The 16,661-nt window shown below is 42.2% G+C and overlaps 2 protein-coding genes across 5 annotated transcripts in view; one reads left to right on the forward strand and one right to left on the reverse strand.

Annotated features, from left to right (window-relative positions):
* The first annotated feature begins 834 nt into the window (after positions 1–834).
* Positions 835–9,824, forward strand: LOC116508002 (neuferricin). 2 transcript variants are annotated; one of them, XM_032216440.1, is made up of 5 exons: positions 835–1,738; positions 5,756–5,896; positions 6,773–6,959; positions 9,036–9,172; positions 9,495–9,824. In XM_032216440.1, exons 1-5 carry the CDS (start codon positions 1,486–1,488, stop codon positions 9,500–9,502), a joined length of 726 nt encoding a protein of 241 aa, XP_032072331.1. In that variant the 5' UTR covers positions 835–1,485; the 3' UTR covers positions 9,503–9,824. The 2 variants fall into 2 exon arrangements, with proteins under 2 accessions (XP_032072331.1, XP_032072330.1); XM_032216439.1 differs by having other exon boundaries at positions 838–1,738; positions 9,036–9,824.
* A 3,883-nt stretch (positions 9,825–13,707) lies between these two features.
* Positions 13,708–16,661, reverse strand: part of ANKFY1 (ankyrin repeat and FYVE domain containing 1) — a 62,956-nt gene continuing 60,002 nt past the window's right edge. For all 3 annotated transcript variants that reach the window (XM_032216563.1, XM_032216561.1, XM_032216562.1), the window contains one exon: positions 13,708–16,215. In XM_032216563.1, the coding sequence (XP_032072454.1) occupies positions 16,083–16,215 (133 nt within the window). In that variant the 3' untranslated portion in view covers positions 13,708–16,082. The remainder of the gene's footprint in view (positions 16,216–16,661) is intronic.

Raw genomic sequence — 16,661 nt, forward strand, 5'->3', positions numbered from 1 at the left:
TCCGCCGAATGGCGCGAAAGGAGGAAGCGATGACGCCATCGGTGTGTGGGGCCGGAGAGGGGAGAGGAAGAACGAAGAAAAATTCGCGTTCGCTGCCGGAGCTCTGACGATAGCGTTCTGGCTGGTTCAGACGCGGTGGCAGCTGGCTGTTCTTCTTCGTGGTCGCGGGAATCGGTATCCCATCCTCGTCGCCAGTTTTATATCTTGGAGCGAAGGGAAGGACGCGACAAGAAGTATGAGGAAAGTGACTTTTATTCAGCTCATAGTGGAAACGATTCAACGAGGCGTATTTCGCGCCCTACATTTATACCCCCAGGTTTGAGTGAGGGACCAATGGGGCGTCGAGTAGCTCGACCAATCAGGGCGAGGATTGGACCGGCTCTGCCCAGGAACCAATCAGGAAGAGTCCTTTGTAGCCCGACCAATCAGGGCGAGGATTGAGCCGGCTCTGCCCGGGAGCCAATCAGGAAGAGTCCTTGTTCGCGCGCTTGTATTTCCCGCGCTAGTATTCAACACCGAGTTTTAGGGTTAGGGTGGGGATGAAGGTGAGGACATGAGGATAAGGCTGAAAGTGTGGGATATGCTGAGAGGGAGGGTGAAGTTGTGGGAAATGTGGAGAGGAATGGGTATGGGGAATGGCAAGAAGGGAAGGTAAAAGGGAAAGATGGAGAAGGGAATAAAAAAGTGGAGGGGGATGGGTAGGAGAGGAGAGGGGGAGATGGGGGAGGGGAGGGGAAGAAGGGGACAAAGAAGTGGGGTGGGCCTGGTAGAAGAGGGGAGGGAAAGGGTAAAGGACAAGGAGAGGAGGGAGGGTAGGCAGAAACAGGGAGGGGGGATTCTAATGCCTTTCTGACTTCATCCAGGCAGGTCATTATCAGGGGTAATGGAGGGAAAGAGAGGATGAGGGGCAGGGAGGAGGTTGGCAAGTAATGGAGCTGGAGGAAAGTGTTTCATGCCACAGAAACCATTTCAACTCTAAGACCAAAAAAGGCATCAGCAGCCCTTTTAAGCTCCAGCATTATCTTTTCAACTTTCCAGTGCATACAATACAGTAGTTCTGTGATTTCCTGTTGGTCTCCTATCCAAATACTAATCGGATCTTCTGCTCCTGCACCTTTTCCGAATTGGCCCAAGCACCTTCAACTGCCGGCACACGCGCGCGCCCCACCAAATATGTAAGGACGAAAATCCTCACTGGTGTCAGAGTCCCTTCGCTTGTTTTCCACAGCTTATGTTTTCTGACCGAATCGGAAAACTATTAGAAACCCCAAAGCTCGGAATTCGTGCTCCTCTACACTTTTTTTCTATCTAGAGAGGCATAGGAGCCCTTAACCATAGCGGCTCAGAAAAGCCAATCAGCGACCTCTAAAGCCGACGGCCAATGATATTTCAGGAAATCGTGACGCGTGCGCCCCGTCCCGTTACTCTGCAGGGGCCATTTTGAGTGCTGGCCCCTGCCTTTCCCAGCTGTTCAGCGCCCGCCATATGCTGCGGCCGGCGCTGGGCGTTCTGGCTCTGGGCTGGGCGGTCGCCTGGCTGGCGTCTCGCGGCTTCGCTCCCTGGTGGTGGCTGGGGCACAATTGCAGCGGGGAGATAGTCCTAACTGCCGCCGAGCTAAGCCGCTACACGGGCACCGAGGGAAGCCCGGGACTTTACCTGGCCGTGTTGGGACAGGTGTTCGACGTGCAGCAAGGGCGCAGGCATTACGGCCCAGGAGGCGCTTATGGCTTCTTCTCAGGTACCCGCCTCTTCGTCCCTCTTTTCTATCCTGGTTAAAGAGATGAGCCTTTCTCCCTGCGCGAGCGTACGGTGCAGGGCGTGCATTGCAAATAGCAGTAGCAATAGCACTTAGGCTTCACAGTGCTTTACAGCCCTCTCTAAGCAGTTTACAGAGTCAGCCTATTGCCTCCCAACAATCTGGATCTTCAGTTTATCTACCTCGGAAGGATGGAAGGCGGAGTCAGCCTTGAGCCTGATGGGATTTGAACTGCCAAATTGCAGGCAGCCGAGGCTCTTCTCTTCCCTGGACGTGATCTACATACACGCTTGCACTAGAATTGGAAGACTTACTTAGAATAACTTCATTGTCACTTTGAATGTACACTAATCGGCATACATTAAAATGAAAATTTCATTGCATCCAGTCCTCCAAGGGTCTCTACCTCCAATGTGCACTATATAAACGTGGCTAAATGAATAAATAAAATATAAGAATAGAATAACGGAGTTGGAAGGGGCCTTGGAGGTCTTCTAGCTCAACCCCCTGCTTAGGCAGGAAACCCTACACCACTTCAGACAAATGGCTATTCAACATCGTCTTACAAACTTCCAGTGTTGGAGCATTTACCACTTCTGAAGGCAAGTTGTTCCACTGATTAATTGATCTGACAGGAAATTTCTCCTTAGTTCTATTTTTTTTAAATAAATATTTTTATTGTACATTTTTCTTTATAATACATCACAATTCCAGTTTTGCAACAGCAATGTACTGGCTGTATTCAGTCCTTTTTTTTCCTGTCAAATATTTATTTTATTTCTTTAAAAAAAAACACACACAAATATTTCATCATTTGTCAATCATTAAGACATTGAAGTACAATTTTTTTTGTGTGTGTGCCCCTCCCTCCCTCCACCCCCCCAACCCCCCTCCTCCTTCCCCCCCCCCCCGACTTCCCAGAACCCGTACACGGTATGGATTTTTAACTAACACAGTCTAAAATCTATTGAGAAAAAAGAGATAAAGAAATTAATGACATTCTACATTGACCTTAGCTTCTTCTTACTGAACTAACTTTTAACAGTTTAAATCATTTCTGATCTTAAGCATAGGCTAACTGGAATTTCTTGGTCCCGTATTATATTTTTTCCAGTCTCGTTTATATCTCTCATTTGAATGATCTTTAAGATATGCCGATATTTTAGCCATCTCGGCTAAGTTTGTCACTTTCAATGTCCATTCTTGGATTGTAGGCAAGTCTTCCTTCTTCCAATATTGCGCCCCCAACAGTCTTGCTGCAGTTATTAGGTGCAGAATCAAATTGGTCTCTACCACTGTAAAGTCAGTACATATACCTAGTAAAAATAACTGAGGAATAAACTTTATCCTTCTTTTAAAAATATTTTGCATGACCCACCATATTTTTATCCAGAATGCCTTAACCTTTTGGCAGGTCCACCATATATGATAATATGTAGCATCGAGAGAACCACACCTCCAACATTTAGGCTGTATTCAGTCCTTTTTGAGTATACATAGTTTTATACACCCTGATTAAAACCAATATTCTCTTAATCATACATTTATAGTCTTTTAAATACATGTTGTACGTCATAGTTATAAGCATTTTCATAATTGTACAATAACAGTATATATTTATCTCTCCTTTCCCTTTTCTACTTCCTTCTCCTTTCTCCTCCATTTTCCTCTTCTCCTCTCCCCTCTTCTCCACTTCCCTCTCTCCTACTCTCCTCTCGTCCATTTTCTTCTCTCTTTCCTCTTCTCTACTTCCCTCTTCTTCTTTCTCCTTCCTTCTCCTTTTCCTTCAACTTTTCTCTCCTCCCCTCCTCCATCCTGTAAATTTCTCCTTAGTGCTAGGTTGCTTCTCTCCTTGATTAGTTTCCATCCATTGCTTCTTGCCTTGCTTTCAGGTACTTTGAAGAATAGCTGACTCCCTCTTCTTTGGGGGGAGAGATTCTCCTATTTCCCTCTTTCCAAGGGGGCCGATTAAAAGCTGAAAGGTCTGGATTGAGATTCCAAGCTCCATTATCTACCTTGACACCTTCCGACTCTAGTTATTCTCAATGAAACGCTCCTTCTGTATCCTTCCACCATGCCCCATTTTTGTTTCATAATATAAAGCACAGCCACTTATGGATTACGTGGCAGTGGATCATTTTTTATTTCTAGCAATCAAATAGATCCCCCCCCCCAATGATTACCTATCCCTAACCTATTTCTTAGTCTTAAGTCTTTTCAAGGGTGGGCTCACCACCATTGCAACTGAGCCCCATCTATGTTGCTGCTTGTCATTCTCTTTTCTTCCATCTTTCCCAGCTTTAGAGACTTTTCCAGAGAGCTGAGTATATGCAATGTGGTTTATTATGAGGCAAAGGCATAATGTGTCTGAAGTAGAATAATTTGAACCTGCTCCATTTGTCCCTAGAGTGATTGACTTGGTCGATGATTGACTTGGTCGATGATCCAAAGGATCGTTTTCTTGCCATTCGCGGTATTCTCAGGAGTCTTCTCCAACACCAAAATCGAAGGGGTCAATAGTGCTTCTACTCTACTTCTTCAGTCTAAGTTTTGCTTCCATACTACGGTTTGCATGATTCTGATCTTTGTAGGGATACACACATCATGGTATTTGAATATCTTTTCCAAAGCCTTCGTGGTTGCTTTGGGAAGAGAATTCATTTAACTTAATTTTCTTTACTATTGCTTTTAAACATTTTAACTGTATTTTTAATAGTCTTGTTTTGTTTTTGTGTGCATTGCCCTGAGTCACAAGTGTGAGTTGGGCAATTATATAAATTGGTTAAATTGGTGTCAAGAGCCTGCAGAGATTTTGCAAATGTATGTATTTAATTTATGGTCTGCCCAAATTACTCTGGATAGCGTACAATTAAAAACTAACTTATTAAAGGAAAAATACAATACACTAGAAGAGCAAAGCACAAAAACAAAAATGTCTGTTCCTAAGGCCTGGGAGAACTACCAGGTAAATGGTTATTTGAGGGATTGCCTTGATTACATCTGTCCCTCCCATTAGGTGGGGCAGATGGGATTAACCCTTGTCTTTTTGATCCTTTTTCATCCAGTTGCCTAAAAAAATGAAATTCTTTCATTTGCCTAGTGCAGGGGTATCAATCTCAAGGCCCCAATCCGGCCTGTGAGGTGTTTAGATCTGATCCACGGGGCCACCCTGGAAGCAGCAAAGGACCTGCCCGTGGTGCCTTTGCCAGTGAAAGCGGAGCTTGGGAGGGGCATGCGTGGCCCTCCTGAGCTCCATTTTCCCTGGCAGAGGGTTGCAGGAGGCCATCCCAGCCAAAAACAGAGCTCAGGAACCCGTTCTCGCTGGCAGAGTGCTCAGGCCACAGGCGCCCCCGACACAAGTGGTGTCGAGCTGGCCAGGCCCACCCCGCCCATCTCACCCTGAGGTCAAACAAAACCCTGTTGTGGCCCTCAATGAAATTGAGTTTGACACCCCTGGCCTAGTGAGTCAAATTTTAATTTTGGTTAGTTTTTATCTCTTAGGGATGATTCACACCCTGGCCAATGTCTTTTTTCACATTCACCATCGGGCAGAAGACACAGACGTTTAGCCAGACAGCCAAACAGATTTAAAAACAGCTTCTACCCATGGGCTGTCAGACTCCTAAACACAATATAGCACCACAAATTTCACTGGCTGCCAGTGTAGTGTATAATATGTATATACCATAAGATAAGAGCATACACCTGAGTCATATACATGTTGCACAGAATATGTTGTACATAATGGAAACGTATGACTAGTTTTTTCCCTACTTGTATAAGGATTATCCTTTATATTATTCACGCTTTCTCATATGAACTGCACCAGGAGAGGCTAAACCAATTTCGTTGTATAAATGAGATACAATGACAATAAAGACTTTGACTTAGATGCCTGCAGAGCTAGTGCATTTTATTAGTTGATGTACAAGTATTATACAAGGCCAGAAATTGGGTTAATTGGGTGACAAAGCAGGTGTTTTTGGTTTATTTGTCCAGGGAAAGATGCCTCCAGAGCTTTTGCCACAGGTGACTTCACCCCAGCTGGCCTCGTGGATGATGTTTCAGGATTGTTACCACCACAAATGCTGGCCATCCAGAACTGGCTTTCCTTCTACTGTAAGAATTACGTGCATATTGGTATGTAGAGATGTGTTGAAACCACAGACATCAATCAATCTTATTCGCACAAACTTTTCAGTCAACTTTTAGCGTAGCGTGTTCTTAACTCAGCTGATATAGCCACTCAAAGTTACCTTGAGGTGTAAAATGGGCAACCTATACGTTTTACATATTTACTTGCCCATCTTCCTATGAACAAAATGCAGAATTCCTATTTGGGTGCATGTAAGAATATCAGGTTTATTAAGAGAATGTATAGAGTTTAAATAATTTAGGACACTTAATGGAATTTGCCTTAGAGTGGTGCAGTGGTGTAGAAGTGGAGCTCTTGCCTCACAATCAGGAGGTTGTGAGTTTGATCCTAGGTAGCAGCAGATATTTCTCTCTCTGGGCACAATGAGTGAATATCAGCTGCGAACTCTGCAAGGGTATCTGTCATTAAACACTCCGCTCCATTCAGTGGCCCCAACTCCACCCCGATGAATGGAATTACAGGGTCATTAAAGGACCAAAAAATAATAATATGGAATTTGTCTTAACCCATCAATTATTATTTTATCAATCTGGAAGAAACTTGTAGCCTGGAAGCTTTTAGTTTTGCTTCCATTTTAAGTTGTTTTCAAAATTCAGCAAAGAAGCCGGATTTGATGTAAAATTTTAAGTAAACTTGACCCAAGTTGTATACTTTTAAAAGGAAAAGAAAACAAACAGCAGAGAGCAAAAAACTCATACTATTGGCCTAACCATTTTCCTATTGAAACTTGGTTTATTGTTCAGTGTGTAACAAAAAATATTGTGAGCAAAACCATGATTAAGCCAGCCACGGAAATCAGCATTTCAGGGATGAGTGTACAGTGGCGTGTATTCTCTCTCTACTGCCTCATTTTTCAAAAGGCAAAGTAGCTGGACGATTTTACCAAGAAAATGGGGAACCTACGAAGGTTTTGAAGGAGGCCCAAGCGCTCATCGAAGAAGGGGAGAAGCTGAAGGCCCAGGAGGCTGAGCGAAAGAACCAGTTTCCACCTTGTAACTCTGAATGGAGCTCAGCTGGAGGAAGCAGGGTCTGGTGCTCCAAGCAGAGGTAAGATTTGGAGTTAAAACACCGAGGACACGATCGTGAACCCACCAAGTGTAATGGTATGATGCAGATATTGGATTTATGCATCATAGTCACACGCTTGAGTCATTGGTAGCTCTTTGTTATGTTATGCTGAAGGTGAGTAGTCAGTTGGTGGCAGGGAGAAAGATTTTATATTTGTCTTGTCGCTTATGGTAGTAAAGTTATTTAAAAATAAATAAACTGGCAGTGCTTTTTTTAATGCTGTAGTGGGGGTGTGGTGGCTCAGTGGTTAAAGATGCTGATTTGTCAGCTGGAAAGCTGACAGCTCAGGTTCGAGACCCGAGAGCCGCACAATAGGCTGAGCTCCCATTCCTGCCCCAGCATCATGCCCATCTAGCCGTTCAAAAATATGCACATGTGACTAGATTAATAGGTACCATTTTGGAGAGAGGCAACAGTGTTCCATGTGTCTTTGGCATATAGCCATACTGGCCACACGACCAAGAAAATGTCTTAGGACAACCCTAACTCCCTTGGCCAAGAAACGGAGAGGAGTACTGTGCTCTAGAATCAGACACAACTGGACAGAGAAACCTTTATCTTGTATTACATGTAGTCCTCATTTAACAGCAGTAATAGGGAGCTTTAAACTGTGGTTGTAAAGTGCAACAACATGTGACTACTTGATTAGCAACAACATTTCTGGCAGTCTCCAGTTGCTGTTGAGCAAGGATCTCGTGTGATCACAACTTCCTGTTTTCCCATTGGCTTTGCTTGTGGGAAGCCAGCAGGGAAGATTGCAAATTGCAATCATGTGACTGCACAACAATGCCCATAAATGTGGCCTATATTACCATGACAAGGTTGAGGGGATGCTGTGACGGCTAAAACTTTGAAGACCAGCCATAAGCATCTTTCCTTCAGTGCCCTCACAAGTTCGAGTAGTCACTGAACAAATGCTCATTAACTGAGAACCATCTGTACAGTTCTTACCTAACTTGTTTAAAAATAGCAGGGAATCAACTACAGCAGGGGTGTTAAACTGGTGGCCCACGGGACAGATGCGTCTCACATAGGCCATTCACCTCGGCTCCACAAAGGCAAAAAACACAATGTCACGATACGTCACATGACGCTATTGTTTGACACCTGTGATTTACAGCAATAAGAGCTGGAAAATAAAGCTTGAGAGTGCCTGTGGCAGTAGATTATCCATACTTGCTTATACACTGATGTTTAGAGCTGTGTTTCTCAACTTTGGCAACTTTAAGACTTCAACTCTCAGAATTCCTGGGAATCCCTCAGTTGGCTGAGGAATTCTGGGAATTGAAGTCCATAGGTTTTAAAGCTGCCAAAGATGAGAAACACCAATTTAGAGAGTTAAGTGGCTCAATTTGTAATCAGAATGGGGAAAATGAAAATCCCCCCCCCCCAAAAAAAAAATTTGGCTCAGTATCTATAGCACAATAATATCTATGTATTGATAGTCTGAGTTCTGGCCACAATATTAATAACACACCACTAATGGTGAGTTAAAACATCTTTGCATTGCAGTGCAGAAATGGTGGAGGATGCAGATGCTCTATCAGTAGCTTTTTAAAGCAGCTGCATTTTTTCCAAGATTGCATAAAGGTAAAGGTTCCCCTCGCACATATGCGCTAGTTGTTCTTGACTCTAGAGGGCTCATCTCTGTTTCAAAGCCGAAGAGTCAGCACTGTCCAAAGATGCCTCAGTAGTCGTGTGGCCGGCATGACTAAATACCAAAAGCGCACGGAACGCTGTTACCTTCCCACCAAAGGTGGTCCCTATTTTTCTACTTGCATTTTTACATGCTTTCGAACTGCTAGGTTGGCAGAAGCTGGAACAAGTAACGGGAGCTCACTCCGTTACATGGCGCTAGGGATTCGAACAGCCGACCTTTCTGATCAACAAGCTCAGCGTCTTAGCCACTGAGCCACTGCGTCCCCTAAGATTGCATAGCTGTCTTCAATTAGCTTTTAAAAATTGCAGAAGCTGTTGTGTTCACACGCTATAACATTGCTGTTAAACATGTCCATTCTTCCTGTTTCATTCATTTCTTCTTTATGTGGTTTTCAGTGGGGGCATCAGCCGAGAATGGTCCGGTGTACCTAGGAAGCTCTACGAACCTGGATCCAGTCGTAGTCATTGCATTTGCATAAAGACAGAAGAGCTGTTTCCTGGGCAAGAGAAATCAACCCAGCTAAGCAAGCAAGGAAAGTTGAACAATCCTAACCTCCAGGAATACGAAGGGTGTCACCCACTTTCTGAATGGTGTGCTTTGAAAGAATGACTCAGCCGTTTTTCACTGGAGATTAAACACTTCTACACAATCCAGGCATTAAAGGAAGCCAAGGAAACTTTAACTATGTATTTTGACACACTGTCCTTGCCTGAAATTTCAATTTGAAATTAAAAATAGCTCTTTAGAAATAACGGGTTTGTAAAACATAAGGTTAAAAAATAGGAATTGGGAAGAGCGCTTTAAACATTGTGTTTAAAACCATGGAAGTTGATGACATGCTTCTCTACACACAGGATTCTAGCAATGAAGGAAGAAAGAGAGTCATTGGCCCTGAAGAATGGAGGTGTAAAATGGACTCCCAGCACCTGCTTCATAAGTCATTGATACCAGCATGAACTGGAAGCATACATGTAGATCACGATTTGTGACTGATTGCTTGCAGTTACTATAGACCTATCTTGGGCCTATGGCAAGTGAGATTTGGGCGCTCCGCAGTTGGGCAATATTTATGGCCATTTGCCATGTCCTATGGTCACCTGACCACTTGTAATTGATTTTCTAACTCATATAAAATGGCTGTATTGATAATAACAAGAAGACAAAAATAAAGGTTTTCCCATCCAGTTGTGTCCAATTCTAGGGATGCTGCTTATCTTCATTTCTTAACCAAGGGAGCCAGCTTTATCTGAAGATGCTTCTGTGGTCAGCATGACTATATGCCGAGGCTCATGGAACTGTTATGTTCCCATTAAAATGGTATCTTATTTACTTCCATTTGCATGCTTTCAAACTGCTAGATTGACAGGAGCTGAAGCAAGTAATGGGAGCTCATCCCACTGCATGGGGTTCATTCCTGAATGGGCTTTCAACTGACAAGCTCAGTCTTTTAACTGCTGAGTTATCCTGCCTCTTATTTTGATACAACGTCCAAGGCTAAAATATTGGATCTGCACAATGCATGAGTTCTAAACTGATCGTTTTATAAACCATATTTAAGAAATAACTGGATTCACTCTAAAGGGGCCACGATGACTCAGTGGTTAAAGGCGCTGAGCTTGTTAGCTGGAAAGCACCTATCTTCCGCGAGCTGCACTGGCTGCCTGTTGATCTCCGGATTCGCTTCAAGGTGCTAGTTGTCACCTACAAAGCCCTTCATGGTATTGGATCTGGATACTTGAGAGACCGCCTGCTGCCAATTACCTCCACTAGACCAATAAGATCCCACAGACTAGGCCTCCTCCGAATTCCATCAGCCGCCCAGTGCCGACTGGCGACTACCCGGAGGAGGGCCTTCTCTGTGGCTGCTCCGACCCTGTGGAACGAACTCCCTGTGGAGATTCGTACCCTCACCACCCTCCAGGCCTTCTGCACAGCCCTTAAAACCTGGCTGTTCCGACAGGCTTGGGGCTAAAGACTTGCAGCCCCACTCCGAATGGTATGATTGTTGTGTTTTTAGCTGTGTATGGTCTTTTTGTTCTGTAATTTGTTTGTTTTTCCCCCTCCCTTGAATTGTGAGCCGCCCTGAGTCCCCTCAGGGAAAAGGGCGGCGTACAAATAAAGCAAAAAAAAATAAAAATAAAATAAAATAAAGCTGACGGCCTGAGTTCACTGCGTAACAAAGTGAGCTCCTGTTATTTGTCCCAGCTCCTGCCCACCTAACAGTTTGAAAGCATGCAAATGTGAGTAGATAAACAGCATCCTATGTCCCTCAGCATACAGTATAGCCACTGTTGGCCATGTGACCACAGAAATGTCTCTGTACAACCCTGGCTCCCTTGGTAAGAAATGGACATGAGCTAAGAGTTGGACACAACTGGACAGGGGAAACATTTAGCGTTATCTTTAGATTAACCCTGCTAAATTATGCTTTGTTAGATAACTTTAAAGAGTTCTTGCTGCTCTTCAGTAAACATGCCCGTTGAACGCCCACTTGATGCGTTGTATTGTTTCCCATCTGGCTTAATTTACTACTTCAGGTTATGGTTTGTATTAACCCATCAGATAAACCTCTTATTATCTTGAGCAAATTGTAATATCAACACATCTGGAAGAAACCAGTTTGGTGAAGTGAAAAAAATTTTTTTAAAAAAATTCTGGATGAAATTGGGCATCACTTGTGTCAGTATTCAGTTTGTAGCAATATACAGTTCTTTTGCTTGACTTCTGTAGCCATGAACGTACTGGTGTCCAATTCAATTAAATTGCTTTATTAGAAGAAATTACAAGTTGGCATATAAATATTAGAAAAATACATTGCTTTACAGGGCTTTTGAAGGAAAGATTATAGTTGGGAAAAAAAACGATTAAGACTTTGTTTCTCAAACTAAGAACAGCTGAAAAACAGGCCATATTACTTGCAGATGTTTAGTTTCCTACTATGAAAATGGTATTAGCGGTGTGTTGAATGCAGTAATCCCAGTCTGGTAGGGACAAGGCTAAGGACTATAGTTTTGTACTGTCAATCCATAAGGACAGCTACGCCTTTAAAAAAAAAGTATAGGCAAAACTTATTTAATGCAATACAGACACTCCAATTTTAAAACAAAGTAGCATGTTTGCAAATAGCTACTGTATATTGGACATCATAAACTTAATTACCTGATGTTGTGATATCTAGGTTCAGTACCTGAGTTGCTATGTGGGAGAACCAATGGTAGAAAAGTTTCCTCTTCCACTAATGTCCCTCTGACTTGAATACAAGACTTCACAACCACTCTTTCATAAGCCAAGCAGTTATCCTTTCCCAAACACAGATTAGTCCTTTTAATAATCTGCACTGTAAACAGCTTAGTCCTACTATAAAACTCCTGGCTAGGCAGCTTCAGACAAGGCTTTAAATTACAAACAAGCACAAACTCCTAGAGAGATCGTGAGTTACCTCTATAGGTTGGTTCATACAACTTTTTTTTTTAACACGCTAGGAAATGAGCAAAGAAAAATCAATTTTCAGGATCTTAGGCTGAGAGCTAATCAAAGAAGCAGGTCAGTGCTCTCAGAACACTGAAAAAGCAAACTCATTTGACAAAAATGAAATTTCCAGGCTATGCCTGCATTCCACAGATTTAAATTATATCAAGTTGGTCTTACATGTTTTCAAGATAGAGCTACCTTTTTATGGCACATGGTGACCATTCAGAAAAGGCAAGGGGAGGGGATGGAGAGCAGGTTGCAGTTTAAGAGGTCTGAGATAGGATGAACTGGCTGCAGAGGACTGCTGAACAATGTGTACAAAACAACAGTAGATTTGGTGTCCAAAACTATTCACATATGAAACATACAAACTATTTCTGTGCTCATATGCTGGATTATACAGTAAGTACTGTCACAAATTATAAAACTGGAGCACAAAACTTTTCATGTGCTTGAAAGTACAGAATGAGCAGTATGGGGAAACTGACCAATGAGAGAAGTTGTGCAGAAGGGAGGGATGGGAGAAAGGGATCTAAATGTGGTCACTGAGGTTTAAGAATGTTAAAACTAAGACCATGAAGAATCAGATCACCTCTGAAGGGGAAAAACCAAGGACATGTGGCAGTATGAAAACTAGCAATAGGTATACCTTGTTTTCCCGAAAATAAGACAGGGTCTTGTTTTCTTTTGACTCCCCAAATAAGCACTTGGTCTTATTTTCGGGGATAATTTATAATTTTTCAGGTGCAGGAGGCGGCAAGTGTGGTCACCTCATGGCTGCTGCTGTGTTGCAATGTTTTTGGGGAAGAGCTTATTTTCTGGAGAGGGCTTATTTTAGCGCATACGCTCAAAAGCCCAATTGGGCTTATTATGTGGGAGGTCTTATTTTTGGGAAAACAGGGTAGTTGCTTCCAAACTTCTAAAGACTTGCACTTTTGTATTGGTCCTTGAAGACAAATCAAGCACATCCCCCTCCTTGTGCTCTAAAACAAGGAAAGCAAGATCCCCAGAGAGTTTGATGCCATGGCCAAAGCCAACACAGATAAAAGTTATCTCTGTCAATTGATTTACAGTTCCTTAACCATCTTTTTAAATAAATAGTGTTACAGTGGTTCAAATTCTCAAGTTTTTTCATAGCATTTAGCCCTTTTTCATGTAATTTGTAGATAAAAATATTCCAAGGAAATGCTTCAGCATTGGTAACAAGTGATCAAGCAACCACTCACAAGACCACATTGAAGATGTCACTTAATAAATTAAGAAAATGCAGGCAGTGTTCTCCCCATCTTCCCCTTGTGTTTCATTCAACAGCAATTGCCATTGTTTAGGTCTAAATACAAGCCAAAAACGGATAAAACTTGCTGGATCTCAAGACAATCAACCAAACGATCAATTTTCCTCCAAGAAAATGAGTTTGAGACCACAAGTTCAGATCATTAGAACAAATTAACATCTCAGCCAATTTATAATCTACCATGGTACAGTATTGCACATGTGAAACAGTCAGATCCTCAAGTGTTACACTTATACATTGACTAATAAGAACATTTTTCTTTAAAATAAAACAAAACACTAATTTTGGGCCAGTCAGTAGAATAGGCTCAGATACAAGTGTTTTTATTAAAAGTGCTTTACAATTATTTCTTTTGTGCAATCCACCAAGTCCATTTCAAATTCAAGCACACTGCCCCAGGAGAATCTCTTTAACTGGGAAATTCCATAACTCAATTGATATTGAGAGAGGCCTGCTTAATTTTGGCATGTTAATGTTCTATCATATATACAATTTACAACCCGGAAATGTTACATAATGTCCGTAATGCCACTGTAGAAATATGGTAATGTGTCTATGAAAAAATAACTCTTAAAAAATACCAGAATCACCAAGGTAAACTGAAAAACTAGCAATTTGTTCACCTTCCACCTCCATTTGCTCAGATGAAGTGTGATGAGTTAGCAGGTGAACTATTGCATTTCCCATCTAGTTATCCAAAACAAGCTGCCTGCCTACAGCCTCACAAAGTAGCTTATTTCTTTGAGCGGGTAGAGATTGCACTGATTATAGGTTAAATGACAAGAGGTTCATTCTTTTGAAGCAAATGGATACAAGCAGGAATTTTAGAAAAGGGCAAATAATTACTAAGGATCCCCTAATCATCCCTGAATGTCACTGAAGGCAGAATTCCAGTTTTTCACCCAACAGATCAGAAGGGCCAAGCAGCAAACTGGGATCCAATTTGAAATGTAGCATTGACTTCTTCCCCTTAAGACTCTTTCTACTCAATTTCCCCAGACATTTTGCTTAACATGTAAAGCTGTTATGTCCCTTAAATCACAGAAATATATTTTAAAAAGTAACACTCTGTTTTGTGTATGTGCATACACTCACCCATGTGGTAACATTACAGGACGCATTAGTATTCTAGAAAGGAGAGAGGATGCAATTTTTAGTTAGTTAATATTTTTCCCTTCCCTTACATACATATAGACAACTGAAAAGTAGTGGTTACTGAAGGGAAGAGTGACACATATTTTAATTAACCCATTCATGAAGCAATGGAAGACTTGCTTATCTTCCAGGGTTTGGTTCTGTTTATAAGATTGCACCAACCCACCCTAATCCTCTACATTTAAGTACATGGTGGTTTGAACCCAAGAAACCCCTTTTTTTGCTGTGTTAAACATATGACCAATAAAATATCCCTTGTATATATTCCAAGATTTTAGAAGAGACCTGCTGTGGCACCTGACAACAATAAAATGTCTTTGTCCAAGGAAAGAGGCCCACAAGAGACAAAACCGCAAGCCAATTCTACTTTATCTGACTCAAGATAGGCTTCTCTTTACACGTGGACTTGATGTGAGCTGCAACTATCATATTAATGCATAAGCATTTTGTAAGAAATCACAAGCGTCAAGATTTATGGAAGGAGAGGACCAGCTCCAAGGGTCACTGTCTTGCTGTTGGTTGCTCTACTGGCACTATTCTACCTCTCCTGGTTATCCTTATCTCATTATCTCGGCCTTTAGTCATTTTCACATGCCCCATAGTAGCATCATCATTGCATGCGGAGTTCGTTCCATAGCATTACACCTTCCTTCAACATCACTGTAAACATAGGACTATTTGCAAAGTTTTTGATACATTACCGAAAGACAGCTTGGATTATTAATTATTTCTTAAGAAAACCCGATTGAATTTGCTAGCAAAGTTGGCCTCATCGCTCCCCGATTTTGACGCAGGAGAGCAAACAAGGGTTCTGAAAATCCAGGAGCTTTAGTCAACCTCCTTTTCAACGGGAGAAGTGGTAAAGCTTTCATTATAAGGCCACGCAAAAATTTTCAGCAATGTGTTGAACAAAAACTTAACTTGTGGTCAACCTCTTTTTGGGTAAAAGCAGTCACTGTGCCTGGCACAGCTGCCCTTTGTAAAAAAAAATATATATTAGAGAACACCAGAAATGTTCTCTCCAGAAAGGTAGCAAAAGGGGCAGATCAGCTCATACTTACCCAGAAATGTAAGTACTAACAATATTATTTCTTTTCTTTAAAAAAAAGTGTGATAAGACTTTAGAACAGCGAAGTCACAGTTTTATCACCAAGGAAGGCCTTCTTTGTTGCATGATCAGCAAGTACAAAAATCTTGGTTTTCAATGCTTTGACCTGGAAACAGAGCAGCTCAACCAAATCGTGTTGGTTTTCCCACAGATTCTCTGTAGCATTCCCAGTTTTCTCCCAATGCAGTTTTTTTATCATTATTCATTGTTAACATTAATACACCACCCCCCACAAAAAATCATATATACTGGAATATAGCATTTGCATGGTCCCTTAAGTTGGTCAGAGTCCACTGTAACAGGAAGACAAACTCTTAGCTTCCCCTTCTCCGTGAGATGTGACTTGGGATAGGCGCCTGTTACAAGGTGGAAGGGGAGGCATTCCCTGGGAGTCATTTCCCTCCTCACAGCCAACTAGGAAACACCCCCAACAGTCAAGACGTCAAAGCAGGTGTTGCAAACGCGGACAGGCTTGTTCAACTCAAATTTGAGGATAGGAATCTCCTTGGTTGAACACTTATGGCAGAGCAGACGCCCACAGTGCCGGCTGCAAGGAACAAGGAAGGAAAAAGAGGTGTTTACTTCATCCCTGTCACTTGTTTACGATGAAAAAAAAAATCAAGGGATTTATTTAGGAAGAGAGGCCAGCAGGCCGGGGGGCTTTTGAAATATCCAGCCCCTCGGAAATTGTGACTGTTGTATATTTTAATATGTTGTCTTGTGTATTATTCCCCTCCCTTGTTTTATTGTAAGCCGCCCGGAGTCCTTCGGGAGTGGGCAGCATACAAGCTCAATAAAACAAACAAACAAACAAATAAACAGATAGTTAAGGAAAGAAAACTATTAAGAGATTTCCACAAGACTAAAAGTTGTTGGAATTTTTATGGCCAATCGTTAGAGCTAGATGTCCATGTAAGTTTCATAACTAATATGGGTTTTTTTTGAAACAGGATGGTTGACGCTGTTAAAGCAGAGGCTGGAAGAAAATGAAGG

This window comes from Thamnophis elegans, chromosome 4 (genome assembly GCF_009769535.1).
Source record: "Thamnophis elegans isolate rThaEle1 chromosome 4, rThaEle1.pri, whole genome shotgun sequence".
NCBI classification, from domain to species: Eukaryota; Metazoa; Chordata; class Lepidosauria; order Squamata; family Colubridae; genus Thamnophis; species Thamnophis elegans.

Excerpts from the sequence above, each read along its gene's own strand:
- LOC116508002 (XM_032216439.1), top strand. The coding sequence starts at position 1,486 with ATGCTGCGGCCGGCGCTGGGCGTTCTGGCTCTGGGCTGGGCGGTCGCC. Across the intron at positions 1,739-5,755 it reads CGCTTATGGCTTCTTCTCAG|GGAAAGATGCCTCCAGAGCT; the intron begins GTACCCGCCTCT and ends TTATTTGTCCAG. Across the intron at positions 6,960-9,035 it reads GTCTGGTGCTCCAAGCAGAG|TGGGGGCATCAGCCGAGAAT; the intron begins GTAAGATTTGGA and ends TGTGGTTTTCAG.